Source organism: Parus major, chromosome 2 (assembly GCF_001522545.3).
Source record: "Parus major isolate Abel chromosome 2, Parus_major1.1, whole genome shotgun sequence".
NCBI lineage: Eukaryota > Metazoa > Chordata > Aves > Passeriformes > Paridae > Parus > Parus major.
The window spans coordinates 51,278,788-51,302,717 of record NC_031769.1 but is presented as its reverse complement, the minus strand read 5'-3'; the positions used below and the strand labels follow the sequence as shown (position 1 = coordinate 51,302,717).

The following is a 23,930-nucleotide window of genomic DNA, read 5'->3' as shown; positions in this document are numbered from 1 at the left end:
TTGTTACAGGGCTTGGCAGATAATAGTTCTGTGCTTGGCCTCATTTAGCTGTGCATTCAACCTTGCTCTTCCTCATCCCCAAGGCATCTGTTTTCCAAGCTGAAGGCTCCCAATCCTTTTAAACCCTTCTTGAAAGGCAGATGCTCTATCTGATTATTCACTGTAACTGGAAAAACTGTAGTTTTTCCTCTGTGTACATCTGATTTCTAGCTACAAGCACTTCTTGGAAAGCAGAAATAAGGACTTAGAGGTGCACTTTAAAATAGGGGAGAAATTGGTCACTAATATCTGCTGAAAATTTGGGATTCACCTCCTGTATGGGAAAAGAGCTCAAACTGATCTTTAAAATACAGCTAATTTTAATGTCTAAGCTTTTAAGGAACTGTAATAAAGTAACTCATTGGTTTGAGTTGGATTCCAGTGGCGTTACTGACTTTTAGTTACTTTTATTCTGCAAGGGGTTATTAGTGTAGTAAAGGCCTTTCCACCACAGAGAGCTAAAGTGAATGAAACCTACCAGAATGCATGTATTGACTCACGCCTCCTGAAGCTTCACTCCTTTTGATGGGGCTGGCTAAGGGGGAAAATTTATGTGCTCACCTCCTCTGAGAGAGACTAGACTAGTTGAATTTTCAAAATTCAGTGCTCAGAGGCTTGCTGGAGCATACCTGTAGGAGGAGATGGACAGATTTTAGCCTGAAGGAGTGTGGGTAAGTGCAGCTGTCAGAAGACAGTTGGAATACACATCCTGCTTCTGCAGCCAACGCTCAGCTCCCTCCTGCAGCATGAGCATAAAGACTGCTCATCATCACAACTGGCTCTTTAGAGAACTTTATTAGATAATGGAAGTTTTATTATGTGGTTTGTAACTGTTATTTAGGATTAAGTTTTGTTTCCTATTGCTGTCCTGCCACTGCCGTGGTGGTGTCTTCTAGTGGTGTACCAAACAGCATGGCCAATATCTGTTCTGGGTCCTCTTCCAGTGAGCTGAGTAGTTTTTCCTATAAGAGGCTCAGTTTTGTATCCTATGAAACTTCATTGTAGATGTCGTGGTTTTAAACCAGTAACTAAAAAAAATTTACTTATTTCTTGTTGTGAGATATGGATTAGAACAAGAGCAAAACAGGCTTAAAACTTAAAAGGAATAAAGACAGTTTATTAACAAACTACAAGAACAAGAACACTAGAGTAAATTTCCAGAAAACCCCTTCATCTTTTACATTTTATCATTTCTTTGTACACATGATAACATAGAGACAAATAACTTTAGAACTTTCCACCAAAGTATGGAGAGAAAGTAGAATTTGTTTCATTATTTTTGAGGTGGGTGGGGTGTGTGTGAGTTTGCGGGGAGTCAGGATGGGGTGTTGGTCTTCTTTTCTGTCTTTTAGCCTGTGTTGTTGAGGGAGTGCAATGATGCTTGTTGCCTGTTGGATTTTCTGAGCCACTGATGCCTTTATGGTATATCACAAACATCTCTTAGTGCCACAGCTGGACTGAGAGATGGCAAAGGTACCCATGCCAAGACATAGGCCACAAGATGAAGTTGGGACTTCCAGGCTGCCGGGGTCTCTTAATAGTGATCTGTCCTTGAAAAAGGTAGGCAAATTTGACCACTTGTGGGTATATATGGAGAGTCAGAGATGAATGGAAAATCCTCAAAACACATTCTGCTCTGCATTTTGCCTCCCTTATCTAACCCTGTCATCACAGTAGTGCCGCTGTGGTCACAGTGGTTAGATGGAGAGGAGCTGAAAATTGTCTGTAGATTGTTAGCATTCATATCCGTGTAATTTTCATCCATTTGAGTATGGCTGTAAATAAAGAAAATGGATCCTTTTGAACATTAATTTGATTGTCTGGACTCAAACTCCTGGTGAAGGAACTGGATTATATATTTTGTTCTGTGTAGTAGCAGTCAGATTACATAGTTGGGCTGTTAACTAATGCTTGAGTGTGTCTTAAATTAAATACTACAAACTTCAGCTGCTAGGGATCTTACCTGATGGGTTGGTTGCTTTTTTTCTTTTTTTCATGTGAGCTCCAGGTGCAGGTCTATAGTAACTGTAAGTTTGTTCATCAGCATAGAGGTTTTTTGATAAATCATATGCCCATGATTTTAATGTTCCTCATGGAAAACCACAAGGACTTTGGGTGCTGCTTTCTCAGAGACATGTTGCTTCAATGATTTGCCCATTCTTTTTCAATTCAAATGCATGCAGCCTGGTTCACATAGTTCTTTGTACATTTTAGTGTTTCTACATTTTGCTGATGTATGGCTAGTTACATTTTTTTTTTCTTTTTGAGAAGGGCAGTTATAAGCACATCTGATACTTAGAGTCAGTGCTTTTTATATCATGTGAATGAAGAGTGTTTAATGCTGTTCCTTAGACCTGAGCTAGTTGAATGAATGGCATGTGAAGTTCAAGCACAGTAATCTTGGTTCAGTTACAGCTCTAAATTCTTCTGAGAATTTGAACCATGGGTACGCTTACTTTTTTTGTTTTCTTGTGAAATGCAAGTAGTATTATACCACCAACCCACTTGACTTGCAGAAGCATAGGAACATGAACAGTAATGTTTAGTTTGGTTGTTTGCAAAAGAAACTGGTGTGAGATTTCTTGATACCTGATGGTTTCCTTGATGTTCATCATACTGCAAGATGGTCTTGGTTTGCTTCTGCTTGGATGAAAACATAAATAGGTAGTCAAAATAAGACTTTATGCATCTGTGTACTATCATCCTGCTCCTAGTCTTTTCTTCCTAAATCCAATCTAGACTTCAAATAAATTTGTGAAATTCTTGGTAGGCCTTCTTTGTCCTGCCCTTTTTCCAAACATTGGGAAAGGCTTTCAGTAAACACCTGCAGCTTCCTTCCTTGTTTATCTGCAGGTCCTGCCATGGACTTTATGCCATGAATGCAAAATGTGGGTTAAGTGGGTGTATCGAGACCAGTTGCTGTCAGGACAGAAATATTGCTTCATTGTTTGCTTTTTGCGTCTTGCTTTCTGTTGTGTCTTTTGTTTTATACTTTGATAGTCCCTATTCCCTTTCTGAGTAGTGACTGTGCAGCCATGGCTGGTTCCTGATACAGGCTTCTGGATGCAGCCAATGATAAATGTGCAATAGCAGTCACCCTGGAATACCTGGAAAGTAGAGTCAAACTCTACTTCTGGTGAATTTATTTCCCATTTATTTTTTTCTGCTGCTAAGTACAACAAGCAGCTGTCTACCAGCAGAAACTCTGGTGAACCAACTTTCCAACTGTTGATTTTTCCTTCAGTCCATATGGATTTCTCCTTTAGAGTGAGGGGCAGATGTACTTTGCCTGCTCATTTGTGTAACACACCACTGGTTGCTCTTCTGCCTTGAACTCATAATGAAGTAATCTAAATGATTATAAAAGCTTTAGTATCGGCTTCATTTCATTTTAATAGACCAATAAAAGCAACCAGTGTGCAAGTTGCTGGCTCTAGTACTCCTGCATAAACCATTAGCAAAACAATATTACTGGCTCTTGACAAAGGAAAATGGCAGTGGCAAATCCAAGAATTCACTCTGAAAAGAAGTCAACCAAGTGCCAGTGAATCCAGAGACCCACTCATATGCACACTGGCTGCTGTGAGCTCTTTGTTTGAGGCTGAGAAGTCAGCACTTTCTCATAATGTGTTTTACATTCTGGCTTTGTTTTCTGTAAATATCTTTTGCAGTGTTTCCAGCAATGCTGGCAGCTGCCTAGGCACCAGAGGAGCTTTCCCAGTTAGCTTGCATGCACAGAGATCTGATGGATTTTGCATTTTGTATGTGAGACTGGCTCATCCGGCCACCTCCTACGCCCTTGCCCTGCAATGCTGGTAGATTGTGTGTTTGCAGCACTATGTGCCAGGTACAGTGTGTTGGCTTTGAAGAGCAGTAGTCTCCCCACAGGGCCCAAAGGAGCCTCATGATGTCTCTGCTAGAATAGAATGCCTGTGGTTACCTCACTGATTGTGGGGCATGGGAGAAGAAGCATCTCATGGGACTCAACACATTTCCCATGGGAGCTTTCTGTACTGAGCAACAACAGCAAAATCCTGTGAGCCTTTTATTTGCCTAAGGTTTGTTAAGTGTGCCTTGAAGGATGCCTATACAGTTGTTATACTGTGTATTTATTTCTAAGTATGCAGAAACTGTAAAACTACCTGCCAACTCTCAACAGATATAAACTAGTACCATCTGCTTATATATGATCCTCTAGTGTTTTACTGTGTCAGATAAACAAAAGCACTGCTCATGTTTGGTTACATGGATGGACAGACAGTGGTCTGGTTTCAGACACAGCTGCCTGTGACAGTGGCTGCCCCCTGTACTTTCTGTTGAATGGTAGACCTCACAGATGGGCAGGTCAGAAGACCACTGCTCTGCTGACACCCTTTTTCTGGGTGCTTTATGTTTAGGCTTTTCCTTGGACCTCTGCAAAAGCAATACAAGATTCTGAGAGCTTTGGTCCCCTCTCCACAGTGTCTTCCTTTGTTTCCTTTCTTTAAAGCTGAAAACAAAACCCCTGCCTTTTTAATTTTACTTGCTGAATTTAAGAGTGTCATGATCATTCTTTTCCGAGAAAACCTCTCAGCGCTTCAAACTTTCCTAAGATGTACACTGAGTATGGGTGCTCCCCAAAACATCTGGTCAATTGAACAACTGAAGCAATTTTAAAATGTAGTATCAGTTAGAGCAAGACAGATGCTGGAAGAGTGATGTAGATGACCTCAGGGACAGTGAGAGGATTAAATTTTCCTAAAAGAGAGCTTGGAAAAGATTAATATCTCTGTTATGTGCTATGTTCTGGTAGTTGTGCATTAAGTCTAATAAGGAACTGAGGATTCTTTCTGTGCCCCTGTAACCTGGACAATCATTTAATAAGTTTGTGTGGACTTTTCCTTTCCATCTCTTTGCTTTTGCAGAAGTGGGTGAACAGCACAGCATCATCGCCTTTCCTGCTTGTTCAGATCTTGTTTCTCTCTTAGGATTTGTTTCACTGTCCCTGCAGCACATCTCCCAGTCATCTAGATGGATGTGGTTGTATGTATACATTTTTAAGATGTTATTATTATTTGATTCATTTGTGTTCATCAGTGTCATTGGCAGTAATCTGAGTGGTCACAATCTGGTGTGCTGGTGTCATGTGCTTCTCTTCTTGCTTCTTTTGATGGATCTTTGTCTTTCTTCAAAGCTATTATCCTTTGAAGAATGTTTGTCCTGTTCTTTCCAGTCTCCTAATATCTGTTCTGGTTAGATGTTCCTAACCCATTAAGAATGCCTTTACTAGCTAGACTTAAATTTGCAGAGCTGATCTGAAATAGAACAAGAATTTCCAGATGATCATCCTTAGTTTCTTGGTGCATTGTGGGTTTGTTATTTTTAGTAATCTTTGCTGTTTAGTTGTCAGTCTCACATTGGTGATCTTCCTTTCCACTGCCAGGATCAGCTGCTGGAGTCAAGGGGTTATGATTGCTTTAACGAATGAGCAGGGAGCTTTGTAGCTGATGGCTGCAGACAAAGAAGTTTGATATTTCATTCTCTTTGAACAGAGTTAGAGAAAGTCAACACAAAAAACATGTAAAGAATTTCAACAGTCTATCACTGCATAGCCCTGCTGATTTCAGTTTCAAAGTGAAGGATTTCTCCTGATGATGTTTTCTTTCTTTTCTTTTTGTTTAAATGGACATTGTAAGAGCAGTCCATGTGGATGTGCCTGGAATAAGTCATCTCACAGACCTAGTTGATGTAGGGTTTCATTTTGGCTTCTCCCCTGCAAATTATACAGTGAGATATATTTTCTTTCCTGTTCTTTTCCTACCACTTCTCTTACTACTCAAAAGAAAACACAGTTAGCCCTTTAGTAGTTAGCTGATGATGTAATTACAAGCCCTGAAATCTCACTGAAAGCTTCTGGCTGGCCTAGGCTTGAAGTGTGACAAACATCCTCTGGTCCCTAAGTTTCCAAACTGCCATACAAGCTGTACTTGCACATGTTCTTACTAGTGTAATGCCAGCTAAGTTCTCCTTCCAAACCCTCTGTATTAATTGGTTTGTTGGGACTCAGCCATGAACAGGGTCTTGTTTCAGCAATTCACCCATTCCACACATCGCCTCCATGTTGCAGTGTGTGCATGAACATTGCTGTGGTGCCAGGTGTGTGATTCTCTGTTTCTGGAGGTTTCCTCAGTTTCCCTTACTTCTCTAATTTTACCTAGTTTTGCAATTTCTCTGTGGCCAGGTAGTTACTCACTCAGTTGGTAGCTTTAAGACTAGATTTAAAAGCGGAATAAAATCACTTCTGTGATCTAGTTTCTTTATAGAGAAAATGAAATATGTCAGGAAGCCGATACCTTCTCAGAGAATATACAGTGAATGATCCCTATCTCTCTCTGTACCTCTGAATAGCAGCCACTCCTGCTTCAAACAATGAGGGCTCTGTCTTTTATGACTGGGGACTACATCCTGGCAGGTCAGTACCTGGCTGGATAGGTGCCTGTGTGCCTTGATACATTTACTGTCCTGTGAAGTGACCTATTATGTGCAGATATCATCTGTCACAGGAGCAGCCATACGTGCAGGGACCGAGCTGTGGACAGCCAGAACAAGTAATCTTGAATAACGAGTTGAACTGTGTTACTGCTGTCTCTGCAGACACCAGAGGGATATGGCTTTGCTCTGTTAAACAGCAGGGAGAAGGGATCAGGAAGGACACCTTCTATGTGCAGGGCGAAGTCAGGGAGAGCCCAGAAGCCTGAGGAACAGCTGGACACCAGGCTCCTTCCAGCAGGCTCTCCACAGCTCTCACTGTTGCTTTGTCCCTTTGCAGAAGGCTCCACCAAGTCCAGCTGGTTGCTCTTCTCCACGCTTGGGCTGAGGGCAGGAGCACAGTGCTGTTGGCCCTAAGGCACTCAGCAGTGATGGCTTTGCCACATCTGCACTGTCAATTGCCTCTTTAAATGGGATTTAATCCTGTTCTTTACCTGCAGGAAGGCACTGGGCTACGTGTGAAACTATTATTTATGTCTACTTTTCAATCCAACCAGCCATTTTCTTCCCCACTTAGGTCACATTTGCCCGGCAATTTATTTATATAGAGCTATCTGAACCCAAGTCTCTGATCTGTTGAGTGCTGGATTGAGCCTTTGCTTTTGCAATTGTTGGGTCAAGGCTGCATTGTTGGAGCCTTTTTATTTTTCCTCCCTTAAGGAAAAAAAAATAGATTAAAAACATATCTGAGCATAATAGAGGGCTCTTGGCAATGTTACAAGCTTTGACTTACTTTAAAATTTTTTTCCCCTCTCTTTAAAACTGTTACTTACCACTTTGGAACTGTTACTTACTATATTTTAAATTTTGCTCTGTCAGTGGGCCCTTAACAAGAGGAGAATATTTTTTTTTCCACTAGATGTTAACTCCTAAATGGTCTGGCTTTGTGACCTCTAACTGTGCCTTTATACATGGGAATGAGGCAAATGAAGCCTAACAAAGACAGAATCTTTATGTTTCCAGGAATAATCAGCTGTTTCCAAATTTCCTTGTCAGTTCTGAGCCTTTGAATTTTACTCCTATACATAAAGTCTTCATTTTTCTTTTGTGTCTTCTTTGTATTTTCTTTTTCTTCTCATTGCTCCTTATGGCTGTTGTGTGTGAATTTATAGGCATTGTCTCTTTGCTAATTTTGCTCAGTCTGGTTTGTGAGTGGGTATCCATGAGAAGATGCTTAGCAACTGAAGGCAGAGCTTCAAGAGGTGTAACTAAGAAAGCATTTCTGCTGCATCTGACTTCAGTGTTTCAGAAATGGTTTTAATATTTAGCTTCTCCTTGCCAAGCTTAAGAGGCATGTTTTGTTTAATTTCCTTTTTTTTTTACAAATACCAAGTACTTTATTGCTTTGTTCCACTCATCCAGACTATAGACAAGTTGGTTTATTCAGGGAGATAAGTGAGTAAAACTTCTCTGTGTAAATCATTTCGCACCAGAAACACCCTATACTTAAAATAGAAAAATCAGCTCTTCAGCTGTAAAAATGTTCTCCACTTCATGAATTTTTATTAGGCACATTTTTTTCCTGCTAGGCATGCTAGTAAGTCTGCAAGCCTGGTCTATCCAGATGGGGAGTCAACTAATAGCATTAAATGAGAAACAAAAAGCCGGAGAAAATGTTTGGTGTGGACATCCAGTGGTTTACATCATATTGTCCTCCTTCCTTTTCTCTACTTGCTGTAGTCATTGACTTGCCTTTGGCATTCACATGAGCTAAAATATCTGCCTGCTGCTCAGATAGCCTTGTGCCAGGACTGAAACTGGAGCATATTGTTCCATCATTAAACGGGCAACGTTGAATACTTTGGAAATTAACAACAGCTGCAAGTTCTTCAGCTATTTTTATTTGTACTGTGGCTCTAATTTTTCTAGTGTGTTTGTGCTGAAGTCAGAAGAGGAAAGGAAAATAGATCCCCCAAGAGGCTGATTTTTTTGTTTTTAATTTAAAAAAAGGCACTGCCTAACAGAAGCATCCATAAAACAAATAGTACCAAGGGTTGCCTAGCAGTTTACTCAGTGTTGTGTGGGCCCTTTAATGTCGTTGCTGGTATGAATTTCTGAGGACTTTAGTGACACCTTAGTGTACAGTGAGGTAATGAGTGAGGTAATTGGCAATTTCCACAGTCAGCCTTCTCCCTTAAAAGTCCTGCTACTAATAGCATCTGTCTTAGCCTTTTGTAAAGACTGCTGGCAGCAAACTATTTTCCATTTTATTTATATTTTATGCTCCTAGTCAGAGATATAAGCCTCAATCCCCAACAGCCACTCCGTTTGGTGGTCTTTGGATGAGTCCCTAAAGTCAAGCTAGGAAAGCTTTAAAGGATGATTGTTAAACAGGATTTCTTAAATATCCTTCAAGAGTCCAGTGGCTTGAATTTCTTCCCATAAGTCTCATGATCCTGTGTCAGGAATGACAAGGCAGAGCCTTATCCTTTCTGAAAGTTCAAGAAGATGCTTCTTAGAGCAGCTGTAGGAATCAGGCATAAGTGCATTGTTTCTTTATTTGAAAAGCAATTTAGCAAGAATGTATTTTTTCCCTTTAACTGAAGAGAGAGGTGGTCCAATTCTTTTGCCTTGTTATGTTACCTAACTGATGGCCAGAGATCTTTTAATTAGGCTGGACGTCATTTTAGAAAACTGCATACCACTATGGGAGTTTATAGGCATTCCTTTAAAGGTGTTGAATATGGGTTGGTATATTTCTGGATTTGAGTGGAAATGAATAAAGGCAATTATTATATTGCTGTTCATATTCAGTAACTTGAAATTTTAGGGAAGAGCTAAACCTGTCCCCCCTAGCACAGGTGCTCTGTGAGTAGTAAGAAGAGTCTTCTTGGTATATAGAGCCCTGTTGACATATTTGAAGGACTGAACCTTTATTTGGTATCTGGTGTCCAATTTGGGAGTCTCTAAACTGATAAAAAAAATTCTGCTACTTCAGATGAATGTGGCTTTATTGACATGGGTTAGCAACCTTGCATTTAAATACTAGAAGTTTTCATCTTCTCATTGAAAAAGAACGATAGCAAACGTGAGCCAAAGGCAAGTAACCTTGGAATGATAAGGTGCTAGGCTTTTCTTTTCCCAAATTATAGGCTAAGCACACTACACAAAAAAGGATTTATTTTTTGTCTTGCACTTTGGGAAGATGATAAAAAGATTTCTGCCCTGGGCTCACATGAGGAGCTATAGATAATTCATGGTGTCATGTTTTTGTGTCAGACAGGGCTCAAGGTACAAAACTTGTTTGTAAGTGAAAAATTGTAATGCTGCGTTGCATGGAGGAGAGGTGCACCAGGTATCTGTCTGTAGGATAAAAATGACAAAGCTGGTGGGGTTGTCCCTTCCTCAGTACCTTTGCAAGATGTTTTCATTCCTGTATAGTGGCCAGTAATGCAGAGACTACCTCTGAAATTTCTTTGACTGCCACCCCCTTGGTTTCTATGCTCTGAAGCCTTTTGGGAAACCTGATGGGAAGAAGTCATGGTTGTGGCTCAAAGTGCCATTTATTCCAGTTAGCCCTAGGTTTTATTCCACTTCATATTTTTCTGGTTTTCTTGGGCATGTCATTGTCTTCTTCACCTTTCTGCCCTGCTGCTCCTATTCTTTCTTTCTTTCTCTCATCCATGAGTTTGCGTTTGTAGTTACAGTATAAAGGGTCCTTTGCCTGAGCAGAATTGCCCTGGAGAAATGTAAGAGCAAGCATTAGTGCCTTTGTACTGCAGTGCTGTTTCCCCTCTGAGATGAACCCAGCTGGCAGGCCTATGAAGAGAGGGGCAGCAAGCCAAGCCATATCCTGTGAAAGCAAAAGCAATGCCCTTGAAATCTCTGGAATTGCCCACTACATGCACAGGGATTAAATTTTCTCCGAAAGTTCAGTTTATGCAACATTATCAACACTGACCAAAATATGCAAGTGTGTCTGTGCTCGTCTCTGAGCTCTTGGTACTATTTCCATCTCTTAGTGTAGGCAGGCACTATTAAAATCCTCAGCACTTTCAATCTAGTTGAATAATTTTCTAGCTGCTAGGTTTATAAATTAAACATTTATGGCCATATTTCATGCTATTATCCATCCACAGCAATACCTCCAGGCAAGGATCTTGAGCTTTTTTGGAGTGTAGGCCATGTGTTAAAGAAGAGCGAATGTTTCATTTATGCCTCATCTTACTCTTGCACTTCTCAGTTGCAGAACATCCCTGAGGTAACCTCAGATATTTCTTGGGAGGAAATAACCTTAGTAAGAAGTTTTTTGATGTCTGTGTGGTCTGTGTCAAAGGAAAGAGCGGAGTTCACTGCAGCATCCCAAAATTTTTTTTATGTCTTTTCAAATAACTTCCCAACACAAAAATACGATCTATTATCTGCAAGCTGGAATAAAGAAAAACAGTTATCACATGAACCACAGACAAGAGTGGTAGCAAGAGGTCCAGTAGTGAGAACTAGGACATTTGCATTTTAACTGCTATTAATGGAAGCTTGATGGTGTCCCAGAAAAATCTGTGTATATGGACAGATGTTTGAACAAGGGGCATGCACTGAATAACAGTGAGAGGAGGCATGTAAAAAGCTGCCCACATCCTGCATGTCCTTCATCAAGCTGAGAAGTGAGTGGTTTGAGAGGTGAAAGGAAGTGTGAGCCAAGTTGTGGCTTCTATACATAACCAAAGAGATTATGCAAATTTGTCTGGTTATGTGTATCCAGTATCTCCTTCTAAACAGTCATCCTAAGAATGTGTTTTTTTCTTCTTCCAGGAAGCTAATTTGAGTGTGGTAAGACTCAGGTGATAAAGCAAGGAAAAGATCCATTAAGAAAAATGCCAGAACTCATGTGCTTTTGGTTTAAATGAAGAGATTTGTCACATTCTTAGTGGTTTATGTTGAAATTGGACAGTCTGGGACATTGTAGATTATTGTTTAGGTACATTCAGGCTCCTAATAAAAGAAAAGCAAATAGTAAGGCCTTACGTAGGAAGTTACTTCATTTGGAAAATTGCTTTGCCATCAGTAAGGCATTGTTACTTGCCTGAAAGGGTTGTCTGTTTATTTGCTATTCTAGTCCTTTAACAGGAAATACTCCAAGGACAAATGCTTAGTATTTCTTCCTGCTCAAATAAGTAGTTCTGAAGTACAGCTATTAGATTTGTCTCACTGGAATTTAATAATCATATGCTATTGCTATGGCGGTGTATTGGACTGTCTGAAAAGGAGTCAGTTTAGGTTCTTAGTTTAAATTAAAAGACATTGATGTTTCAATCCACCTGGTGAGTGTCTGCCTAAAAGCTACAACACAGTATCTCTCTAAAAGCTTGAATTGACTTATTAAACAAATACAAATTACATCTGTCAGCTCTTCTGCTGTTTCTTCCTGTGAGGAGAGTTTTGGCTTGAGACAGAGATGTGTTTGCTGCTGATCAGTAGGAACTTTAATAGACTGTATGCAGGAATAGAAAAATGTTGTTATTAGCCTGGATGAACCCAGGCCCATAAACTCCTCCCAGTGTTCCAGTAACTGAGTCCCAGAGCAAGTGGGTTTCTGGGCTGTGACATGGAGGTGATTGTATGACAGCCCTGTTTGATGACCCAGCCTTGCAGACCACACAATGCCTGCCTTTGCTGTGTGGCCATCTGAATTTCAGCATTTACTTCAGAGCAGTTAGTCTAATGTAGCTGGAATTGACAAACTAAAGTTTCCTTTTGAACTGTTTCTCCAATCCCATTATGGTCACTAAACCAGGTTGGACCTGTACCATCAATTATACATTGGTGCTTTTCCCTTGAGAGACTGAGTGGCCTTGTGAGGATGTGAAGGACATGGTAATGATGGCTGTTAATTTAAGTGTGTAGGTAATAATTTACTTCACTGTTAAGCAGGTGGGAGTTGACCAAGTATGAAGCTTTCCCCAACAAAGCATTCAACTAAGTGCTTCTCCTCAAAGAAGTACCTGGATTCTCACTTGCCAGGGTTTTTTAGAAACTGCTTTTCAAATACCAGAATGTTTCCAAGGTAACCTTTTTAATCTGTACTGTGTTCAAATGCTTACTAATTTAATATACACGTGACAGGTGTAATCTGATTTAAAATTAACAGATGCTCCTAAAAACAATTTAACACTAAACGTGATGGGGTTCTAGAATAACCTCTTCAAGGTGAGAACTTGCCTTGGCATTTCTTACCTTCCAGGTAACAGCAACAGCACTTAGATAATATTTCATTGTTATTGATTTCTTTTGTTCCCTGCAACACTGGGTGTGTGATTGGTCATGGACTCTGCATATTTTTTTTTTTTTTCTTTTCCTTTTTTTTTTTTTTTTTTTTTTTTTTGAGATTGAGGATTTGATATCTTCAGTGTTACAGATGTTTTCAAAACTTCTAATCACAAAGCATTTTGATCCAGTATTTGCAGTTTTAGAATAAATATCTCACAAAAGTGAAAAGATAAGAGTCTTAGTTGAATAAAAAAAATGTTTTGTTTTGCAATAACTCCTCATAAGAAGCATCTGAGGAAGGTGTGCATCCCTGGATTAAATGTCAAGAATGAAAAATAAGGGTATTAGGGAGAGAGGAGCAAGAGTTGCTGTGATTATGCAGCTGCGCTCTGCCCTCTCAGCTCGTGCTGTCTCTCTCTGTGGAACAAATGAGCACATGGGGGGGAAATATAACATCAACAGAACAGAGCCTGGGAACTCCCAAGGCAGCTGTCCTATGTCCTAGGGACCATCCAGGAAATCTATTTTCTTGCAGCCTTTGATGGGCTGTCCTAACTTAACTAACCAGCATCTGTAATGCAGTGCTTTTAAGTGCCTCAATCTTGTTGCACTGCAAATGACTTAAGAAAATTGAGTCTGAATTAATCTTATTTTGCTCAGTCTTTCTTTGCTTTGGTTTTATTAGTTTGGTAGATGAAAGGCAACCCCTGAGGATTTAAGTACTAGGTAATTTAAAGGCTGTTTTCATTCTTGGGATGGTAAAGTGGAAGAACGAAATGCGTGTAGGAAACAGGCAAATTTGCCAGTTCAGCAGGGACTGGGGTAGTTTTAGATAAAAACTAGGGAAACCTAAAACTAAACTTTGCCCTTAATAGTACCCTAAATAGCATTGCTTCCTGCCAGCAAAAAGTGGTTGATGCTAGAGATGAACCAAGCTTCCAGTTCTTAGTCAAAGGAAAGCTGGTTTGGTGTCTGTGTTCATGGTGTTCATTAGAGGCATAAAAGTTAAAACATCATATCACCAAATCATTTTATATGAAAAATTTAATTCAGATTTGTTTCATTGTTAAAAAGACTGAGGGTGTAAATAGTGATGTCCTCACTTCTAGGATGGTCTTCTTTTTGATTCCTGACAAGTGATCCCTTGTTTCTGACACCCTACTTTATGGGCTGTTTTATGATGTGACTTGTTCTGTAGTTAAAGGCTGCAAATAATAATACCCTTGGCTTTATTTCTCATGCACTTATAAAAGTAGATAGAGTAGTTGCAGAAGTTAAATTCAATTTTGGAGCTGTGGAACCTGCCCAGTACCGTTTGGAATGGATCAACCTCTGCAAGTGGAGTTGTGAAAATGTTACATCTATTTGTTTCCCTGCAGTTGGAACAAAAAAGTCTGCCACTACCCCCCTTGAAGCTGCAGAGACTCCAGTGGAATGTTGAGTCTGTTTTGCTTTTCTTGGGTGAAAATGCCTTCAGTATGTGGCATGACTCATGCTTTCTTGCAAGTTTAACATTAGAACCTTCAGTGTAGGGTTAATTCCACCAGGAAGGTTTAAATGTCCCCACTCCCCAGGTGTTATATTTGTGCAATTATTGCTGCATTCATGGGTGTAGAAATGAAAGAAAGAAGGTAAAGCAAGTCCTAAACTTCTCTGATACCAAAGCTCTCTTGGCACTTTTGTAAGCATCTGTTTTGACGTTCTGATGTAGAACTGAGCTTATTTCACATAACTGTGACAACTATCCCAACTGTGCTTTCCAAACCGTTTGAAAAAGGTTGAGTACAGCTGTTCCATCCAAGGTGGTCTGATGGTGCTTTGGGCTGATGTGAAATTGGATATGAGTCAGTGGGATACCCTGGAAGCCAAAAGCGCCAACTGTCGTGGATACATCAAGCACTGCATCACTTGCTGGTCTAGGGAGGCTGGTCCAGTGTCCTGCTCTACACTGCGCTGGTGTGGCTCCACCTGGAGTTTTGGGTGCAGTTTTGAGTGCCACAATATTACAAGAACATAAAATTATTGGAGAGTGTCAAGAAGAGAAGGGGTAACTGAGGTGGTGAAAGACCTTGAGGGCAAGACTTAATGAGAGGCAGCTGGGATCACTCGTTTTGTGGAGTGTGGAGAAAAGGCTTGGCAGTGATCTCATTGAAGTCTATAACTTCCTCAAGAGGGGTAGTGGATGGGGAGGTGCTAATCTCTCTCTGGTGACCAGCAGTAAGACATGAGGAGGTGGAATGAAGCTGCATTGGCAGGCCAGATTGGACATTAGGAAAAGATTCTTCCTTGAGAAGATCACTGGAACAGCCTATCCAGGGAAGTGGTTGTGGCACCATGCCTGTCAGAGTTCAAGGAGCATCTGGATGTTGTTCTTAGCCATATGGTTTAATGTTAGGTAGTGCTGTGAGGAACAGGGACTTGGACTGAGTGATTTTTATGGGGACCTTCCAAGTTGTGATATTCTGTGATTCTGCGGTAGTTGTGCTCATTAATTTCTCCTATTAGTACTCACACATGCAAGGAGATAATTAGTAGGTGTAGCTACTATTAGTAGGTGTAGGTGAGAACAGAGAGAGAACTGAGAGCTGAGTGAGGTGATGTGTATGGGTGAGGTTTTGTGTAGATGATTTATTGCCCCAGTCGGGCTGTGGGAAGGTGCAGCGGCACCGGGGCACTGCAGGAAGGGAGGACGCTGTCCGCGGTGCTGAGCACCGGCCCTGCACCCTCCCTGTTGTGGGCTCTAAAAAATAAGGGTGACTTGCTTTGCCTTTCATTTTTTTCCTTTTTTCCTCCCTTGGATATGGATGAGGGAATTATGTTCAATTGAAATTGCATTGTTCTGGGACTGAAGTGCATTTGCAATTTGGTGCATACTGGGGAAAAGAAAAAAAAAAAAGAAAATTAAGCAAATAAATGAGTCAGGTTTCTTAAATGAAATGGCACACAAGGGATATTTGTATTTCCTCTGTGGGAAAGGTTAATAGATCTAAATGTAAAATAATGCTTTGTGATGGGAAGCTGTCTAATGCTAAACCCACATTAATTCTAAATAAAAATATTATAATTAATATGTGTGCTCTGAACAACACAAGAAGTAATAAGAATTAGATGCTTGTGCTGAAATTTTTTACTGTTGCAAAACACGCTCTGTTTAATTCAAGGTGGAAAAATTTTTCTTTTACAAATCCTATTATGATAAATATTCCCTTCTTTCTTAGAAAAGAAAATGTCTTAACCGAAACAAATTGTCTTAACCAAAAAGTTTTAACTAAACCATTTAATCTTCTTAGGAAATATATGAAAATCATTATTTATACTGTGAGTTATATGGCTTTGTTATCTTGGTGTTGGTGAAAGAGATGTAAAGCCAAAATAGCGAGCTCAGTGTCTTAGAATAGTTTTGCAAACGGGCTACTTTCACCCTCAGCTGTTGGCATCACCGGGAAAGAAGTAGGGATGAATTGGGATAGATTCAGGAAAGGCTAAAACAAAATATGTTTTCTCTAGCAAACTGTTTTCAACCTTAGGCTACACTTTCCAGATTCAGAATATATGCTGTCTCTTACTTTAATGGATAATTTGCCCTTTTCTTGGCAATGGGAGAACAGGATGCCTCATATTCTTTTGTCTGCAAATAGTCTTTCAAACTTTCAGCACACAGAAGTCCTTCTGATACAGCCCAGCTTGTATCTCATAATGCTTCCAGCTCTTGTCTAGGCACTGAAAGGGATAGTGTTCTGAAAACTGATGCAGTTTTAAAGGTCAGATCCCATAAAACATTGTGATTCGTAGCCAATAATGTGCCTTCTGGAACTGCTTATTTAGTCTGGAGTTGCACCATAGACTTTATCTTCATTTTGTCTGGGTTTCATCAAGTATTTGCCAGGTACAGTGACCAACAAAACCAGGAAAGATCTGAGTTTTGCAAGTGGTCTTCTGCAACAGAGGCAGCAGGTATAGACAGTTGTTTCTCAGATGCTGTGGAGCCACATGGTGACAAACATGTTGTCCTTCCTATTTTCTGTTACTAGTTTGATCCAGGAGTATGGGAAACAGAGTTCTGGTTCTGTGTTGGAATAAGATTGTGTGATGCTCAGAAACAATAAGATGTTTAAGATGTGAAAGATACTTCTAGCTCTTTCTTTCTGTTCTTCTGTGTATTAATCTGAGCAGAGCTTCAGAGGCTGTAGCCACAAGACTGGCATGTGGATCATCTTGAACCCTACTAATGTGTAGCGTATACCTAGTTAAGTGGGAGGTTACAGCTACTAAGCAGGTCATCCCAGAGTACCAGGAGCCATTTCCATCATATCAGTATGGCAGGTCACTGATAAATACCTGAATCTACCTTGGATCCTTATAACTATAATACATAATGGAAAAGAAAGGCTTGCCCTCCGTTGCTGGTAGGTTTTCATTGGCCTTGTGACTGATAGCAGCCCCATGCCGCCTACAGAATCTGTCTTTGAGCAGATGTCACAAACCCACTCTGGATGTCCCTTCAGCATACAGATAGAAATTGCCCTCTATCTGCCCTCCACAGGCATGGCTGTCCACAGCAGGCTGCTTTTTTCATTGGTACCCATAACAAAAACACTGTACTTGTACTAAAATATGCATATGGGGCTTTATTTGCTTTTAGTTTTTTGTTATTAATTTCCAGACCTCCATTGAAGGTACTGGCTGTGAATCCCCTGATTACAAAGAGTAATTAATTGATCAGATCTATTTTCTTTTTGTTGTCCTGTGGACTGAGAGATAATGGTGTGCAGTGTGGAGGATACTCCTGCTAGAGACCGTATTTCTGCAGATCCTGCAAAGCCTGTCTGTGGAGTACCACCCGACATTCAGTGAGCAGGCTGCCTGCTCTAGCATCCCCCACACCATGTGTGTACATGTGCATTTTGTGTTCTGTGTTTTATGGTGTGATCAAAACCAGCCTTTGGCTAATGTTTCGGTAACTCCTATTTCTCATTGCTCTTACTAGCAGCTGTAACATTTGCAATATCAATCTGTGGCAGGAAGCAGGTTTCCTTTTTTAAAGGAAATCTGAAATAATTTAGAGGCCGCAAAAAAAGACAGCTTGCAATTCACATTGCTACAGTCTTGCAGAGAAAACAGGCTACAAGACAGATGCTGATTTATTTAAAATAAGAAAAACAAAAAAACAAGTCTTGTGTTTTTTCTCTTCCTCTTCTTTTTTTTGCAATCTTAAGGAATATATTCAAGCATCTGGCTAATTCACATACCATTAATTCTCTAAAGATTACATATGCACACCCAATTAGACCTGCATAATTTATTTTTAAAATGAATGTACTCTCATATTTATATTTTATAGCTGTGCCAAATTCTTAAAGGGCATAGAAGGGAGAATTTTATAAGAGAAATGTGCAAAGTCCTTTCCCTAGAAAAGCTGGGAGTATCAGTAGGGCTGTACCTAATCTTAAAGACTAAGTTTTGGCTATTAGTGAATGGGTAAATGGCTTTTTAAATACATGAATGAATGCTTGTTCGAAAGTCTGAGATACAGCCTGTCTTCGTATGGGAGCTGGTGGGGTGGCACCCGTGCTGATGTGTGAGGTTCTATTGTGTTGCAGCAATATGACTAATCTTCCCTTTGTGTCTGGTTTGTGGGCTGCAGCAAGCCCCTGCCAGCTGTGGTTTCTTGAGGGTTTAATAGTCCCAAACAACAACAACAAGGAGATTGCTCTCCAAAGGCTGAGAGCCTGATGGTGATGGCATATGTCTCCTCTTACTCTTGTATGGCTCTCCACCAGCTTAGCTATTGAGGCCAGTGCCACTCAGAAGAATAATTTGGATCTTGGCAAGTGGCAGATTATAGTAGCCTTCTTCAGGGGATGTGTGTGGGGTGGGAAAAGCTAATCTGTACCCTGACCCCCGTTTGTGTCTCTGGTGCCTGAGTGCTAAAGGCACTCACATCCTTAGAGGCAGTGACGTTCTTGACTGACTCTCAGCAGCGAGTTCCTGCAAAGTCTGCTAACCAGCAGTAAGAGAGAGGGTGGTTAGTAGCCGCCTCCTTTGTGTCAGGCTTTACTGGAGTAAAGTTGCCATGGAGATGGGTGGGAGTTTAACTGAGCAGGGAACTCGGCGGTTTGCCCTTGTGCGTGTAAATCTGTCTGACGTGTCATGTGGATCAGATTTGGCTCTGCTGCTCACATTTGAGGTCCACTTGCTTTTTTTGCTTGGTTCCTATGTAGGAGAGCTGAGCAACTGCCATGCAGTATTCATAGCACTGTGATATTAAAAAAAGGCAGAACTGGGATTGGTGCCTGTTCTTCTAGGGACAATTTAAAACTAAATCTGGGCACCAAAGGATGTTTAGTGCAGGTACCTAAGCTCTGTAAGCTGGAAGGAAGTTTCCCAGACTGGAGCCTTTCTTGTGACAGCAATAAGCATATTGGCTGCCTGAAAAAGAGAATTATTTAGAGGCAGAACAGAAATCCTACAGTTAGGGAGATGTTGGAAGGGGGAATCTTCCCAATTCATTTTAGAACTTGTAAAGCAGACTGAAATGTAGGGGGAGAGTGCTGAATATAAATGCCTACTTTACACTTACAAAGGGTGTGCAGGCTCCACGTGCTCAGAAACATTTCTGGGAAAACATCAATTAAAATGCTTGAGACTGACAAAAGGCTTCAAGGCTGTTGAGGTAAATGGTGACTCATACTGGCTGAGAAGCAGGAAGGAAAAAAAATTATTTATGCCATTTAATGGCAGTGCACACCCCAAGCTGTACTCTGAAATGAGGCTTCCCAGGGGGTTGACCTGCAGGCACTTGGATTTTAGCCAATGTCTGCTGCTCTACAGCCTTCAAAGGTGAAGAGCCAAAATATTTTTCGGTGACTTGGCAGCATGCCTATTGGGTTTTTCAATGCATGTAGGTTTGCATGCTGTTATGGAGAGAAACTTGACATATTTCTAATTTTAGAGTAAGAGGAAACAGCCAGCTGGTGAAAATATTTTGAAGGAAGGGCTAAAAAGTTGGAAGATTTGAAGGTGGGGAAAAAGAGGGAATAGGGTGAATGCAGAGATGGATCTTTGAGCAACACTTGCTTCAGCAGAAGTTAAGGAGTCCTCCTGAATAGACTGCCTGGACCATGGCATCAATTTGAGAGGGGAACAAGGTTTTTGCTTTGTTTTTTCTAGGGAAAGAGGGTTGGTTCTTCCAGCATAAGCTAGAGCTTGTGTACCTTGAAGACTGGTGTGAGCCTGTTGTGTTACTGGAGAAAGGCCTGATCACATGCATCAAAAGCATCTTCTCCTCCTCCTTCTCCTCCTCCTCCCTCAATACCCTGTACCACTCTTAACAATTTAATCCATAGTAGTTTGTCTTTGCAGGCTGTAATTGATCTGTCTGTGATTTAGCTCATCAGACACTCATTAAAGAGTTTGCAGCCTTTTTTATTCATGAAGAGTGAGAGTCAAGAATCTAAAACCACTTCGTCTTTGTCTTAACTGGATTCATTTAGTATTCTGGGATTTGGGAAGGCTAATAAACTTAAATGAGCTATTATTTAAAGGTGAGCTGCCAAGTGAACGTGAATAATGATCCAAACACTGGCAGTGTGCCAAGGGTTCTCTGTCATCAGGTGTCAGGTGTGAGCAGCAGAGGGAATTGTTGCTAAAACCCCAGATATTCCTCACTGCTCTGCAGTGGGCATCCCACAATGCCCTGCCCATGTGTGATGGGTAATACAGCTTGCAGGAGAGCTGCTGGAGTTGTGTCTGCAGTGAGGATGGCATTCTGTGCTAGTGATGTCAGTGGGATACACAGAAATATTTTGTGCATTGTGTAGAGTTGGAGCTTGACATCTGGTTTTCTTTATTAGGGGCTGCTATTGTTCCGAGCTGCCGCCTGCGCTCTGGCAGTGCCCGTAATGATGAGCGCTTCTCACGTCGCTGGCGCACACATGCTGAGAAAATGCCTGTCACAATCCTTTCTCAGGGATGCACTGGCAATCTGCAAAAGAGAACAATACCCCTGAGCTGCAGAAAGCAGATTCCTTTCCTCACTACTTTAATGAACAGTTGAGACATTTCCAAGCTGTAGGAAGAGGAGATGGGATAAGTGGTTCTCCGTTCTCCTCCTTCCTGAGCCTGGCTTCACAAGTCCCACACTCCCAGAAAGATAAATAATTCCCTATAACTGTTGAATTTACTGTGTAGTCGTATGTGTAGTATCATCAAATTGCTTATGCCTTGGAGGTCATGCAAGGGGCTTTAACCACACATGGGCTCTTAAGTTGTCCATGGTCTTTTAAGGCAGCAGTTCTGCCAGAGAACACATGCAGCTGGATCCTGTGCCAAATGTACTGACTTTGTTCAGGAACTGTGGGAAGCTGGTGGGGCCCTGCGGACAAGGGGCTGCACGGGGGATCTGGATCCTGGCAGGACACACACTGCCATTTACATGAACTGACTTCCCTCTTGCTGTGTGTATCTGGATTGGGAAATCTTTGGGAATACAAACCTTTCCTAACTGCTCAGAGTCACAGTATTTATAAATACTCTAAGCTTGTGTTTATAACTGTACATCATCCTATGTAAATATTAATATCATATTTTTCTTTCTTTGTAGTGTACAGAGGCCAAAAAGCATTGCTGGTATTTTGAAGGATTATATCCTACATATTATATGTAAGTAGTCATTACTTTTCTTTTTCAAAAGAGAATTAGATTCTGTAGGCTCTTAGATTATTAGATTTTGCTATCTATACTATAGATAAGACTGTAATTTTACTAATTATACTTTTTCTGTAACTTCTCTGAGACTTTTGCAAATTTGAAAATGAAGATGCAGGAAACTTTCATTTCCCTCTTCCCTGTAACCCATCTCTTTCTCTTTTTCCTTGTTAAAAAAAGTGTACAGATTCATTTTGCCACACACCCCAGATGACCTTTCCAACTGAAAACAAAACTCAAGTACTTGAACAGCTCTTATTTCAGAACACTGAAAGGAAACATAAGTAGAGCCATGTGAAGACAGTTATCCCTTTGTTTTGAACAAGGACAGGTAATCAGACAGAATAGCAAGAATGCTTTGAAAGTAACTTTGTCCCTGTGCTAATACTGTTGTTTAATTTAGAGAGTTGAGATGATTTGTTACCCATGGCATTAACTGTCCTTTTGATGAGTGGCATCTACATTCATATCAGGCTTGGGTATGAACTAAATGTCAATGACCTGTAGGTGTATGACTGAGGATCTCTTTAATTGCAGTTTTGTTTCATACTGCCCACAGCAATGACAAAGTGGAGGAAGTATGTGTATGAGAGGTACATTCCATGTGGATTTGGGGACAGAAAGGAGATAAATGTAGTAAACTTTGTATCTGGGTTGTATAACTTCATAATTGCAAACAACTCTAAACATAAGTTTTTTAAAAAATAAAAATGAAGTGAGGTGGAAGAGCATTAGGTTATCTGTTCCCTGAGCAAGCTCTTTCTTGCTGAAGAGTTGGAAGTTACTGTAATCCTTATGCTACCCAAGAACTTCCCTCCCTTTTCTTTTCCACCTCCACTTCATCTGCCAGAAGCAGGAGAGAAACGCTAGAAACAAAAAGCAGCCAGGAAGCCAGTTGCGAAACAAAGCCCACAGAAAGAATGAAACACCATGATTTGATCGTCTGTGGTCCTGGGTATTAGCTACTTAGGAAGTGTTTGTGCCTAGAACTCACTGCCTTTTTTTCAGGTGGCTGAAATGTTGAGAATTACTCATAGATGGTTGGCCAGAACATATGGGGGAATTTAAATAAGTTCATTTTCTCTGCATGCTAATAACAACAGGACTTCAGTTCCACCTACATTTTATTTTGCTTTTCTGCAATGTGGGAAAGAAGCTGGGATGTTATAAAATTATGAAAATCCCACTGTACATTGACATTCAATGTTATTCATCATCACCTTGGTGTTTTGCTTACGTTTCTGTCCACATGCTTTCACAGACAGTGTTTGTCTCCCTAAGCAATATAAAGGGATGGCTACTTGGAGATTGGTTCAGACCCTTTGTGTACATACAGAGTCCTGCAAAAGCAAGAGTTACAAAAAAAATCATGTTGTGTATTGACAGTGTCAGGTCAATCAGAAGACTGTCACTAGTCATCTTGTGTTTTGTGGTAGTTACTGCAGCATGGCGTTACCCAAGTCATTGCATAAAAGTGTTGTGGTTGCCACTCCTGAACAGTGCAAGTAAATGGAAGAAGGAAGGGGGGAATGGGCAGGATGTGTGTGCCCAGCGATTGTGCCAGTGGTGATGAGTGTCACATTAATGCTAATGTTTTTGTTGTGGTTGTAAGTAGGCAAGAAGAAACACTAGGGAAAGGCGATAAGGATTTGGGGATGGTAAAGCTCAGAGGATAGATAGCATGTGGGACAAGTGAAGCTATGAATAGGGAAAGGAGTGGGGAGAGGGTATTTGAGGGCACAGGAGCTCAGTAGGGTTAAAGGGGGGGATGTGCCAAAGCAATACAGGTCGTACAGGTCTGTGGTGCCTGGGCTGTTCTACTTTGTTAGTTCTGCAGTTTCAGTTTCTGTTGTCAAGGGTCCCCAGCTGCTTCCTACCTGCACTGTTTTTCACACCTGTGTGGTGGAGGAGAGGCACAACTCCAATCTCAATATCTTAGGGTGAAGTCCCATTGCTTCAGCACTTGTTTGACCCTTCACTGAGTTAATTCAATTTGCTAATCCCACAGAAAGTTGTTCATTTTAGCACATTCAAGTCAGTGTTGAATCAGCTTGGTACAGTTTTTGGCAAACACTGGTGAAATGGGAGGAAGGGAGTATTCTGCATATTGTGGGGGAGGAGGCATGAATAGCATCGTCTCCATCAGCATATGGTTACATGTTAAATCATCTAAAGGCATAATATATAACTTTGTCCTGAGAGTGCCTCCTCTGTACAAATCTAGATCTGGGATGTGCTGTAGTGAAACAGGTTTTATTTTATCCTACAATTTCTGCAGCAACAGTCCATACGAAGCAGATATATTTAGATTTATATTTAAAGGAGTTTGCAGTAGATTCCATTTGTTTCTATCATTGGTTTTCTGAACAAACTTTTTTCTACCCTGTTAATACACGTTGTCTCTCCTTTGGTCTTGAGACTATCTTTGGAGACTTACGAAACGCAGCAAG

At 40.8% G+C, this 23,930-nt stretch overlaps 1 protein-coding gene across 1 annotated transcript in view; it reads left to right on the top strand.

Moving 5' to 3' along the window:
• VOPP1 (VOPP1 WW domain binding protein) overlaps positions 1 to 23,930 on the top strand; it is a 61,564-nt gene that overhangs the window by 21,929 nt on the left and 15,705 nt on the right. The window contains exon 2 of the mRNA XM_015618381.3: positions 21,377 to 21,435. Coding sequence (XP_015473867.1) covers positions 21,377 to 21,435 — 59 coding nt within the window. The remainder of the gene's footprint in view (positions 1 to 21,376; positions 21,436 to 23,930) is intronic.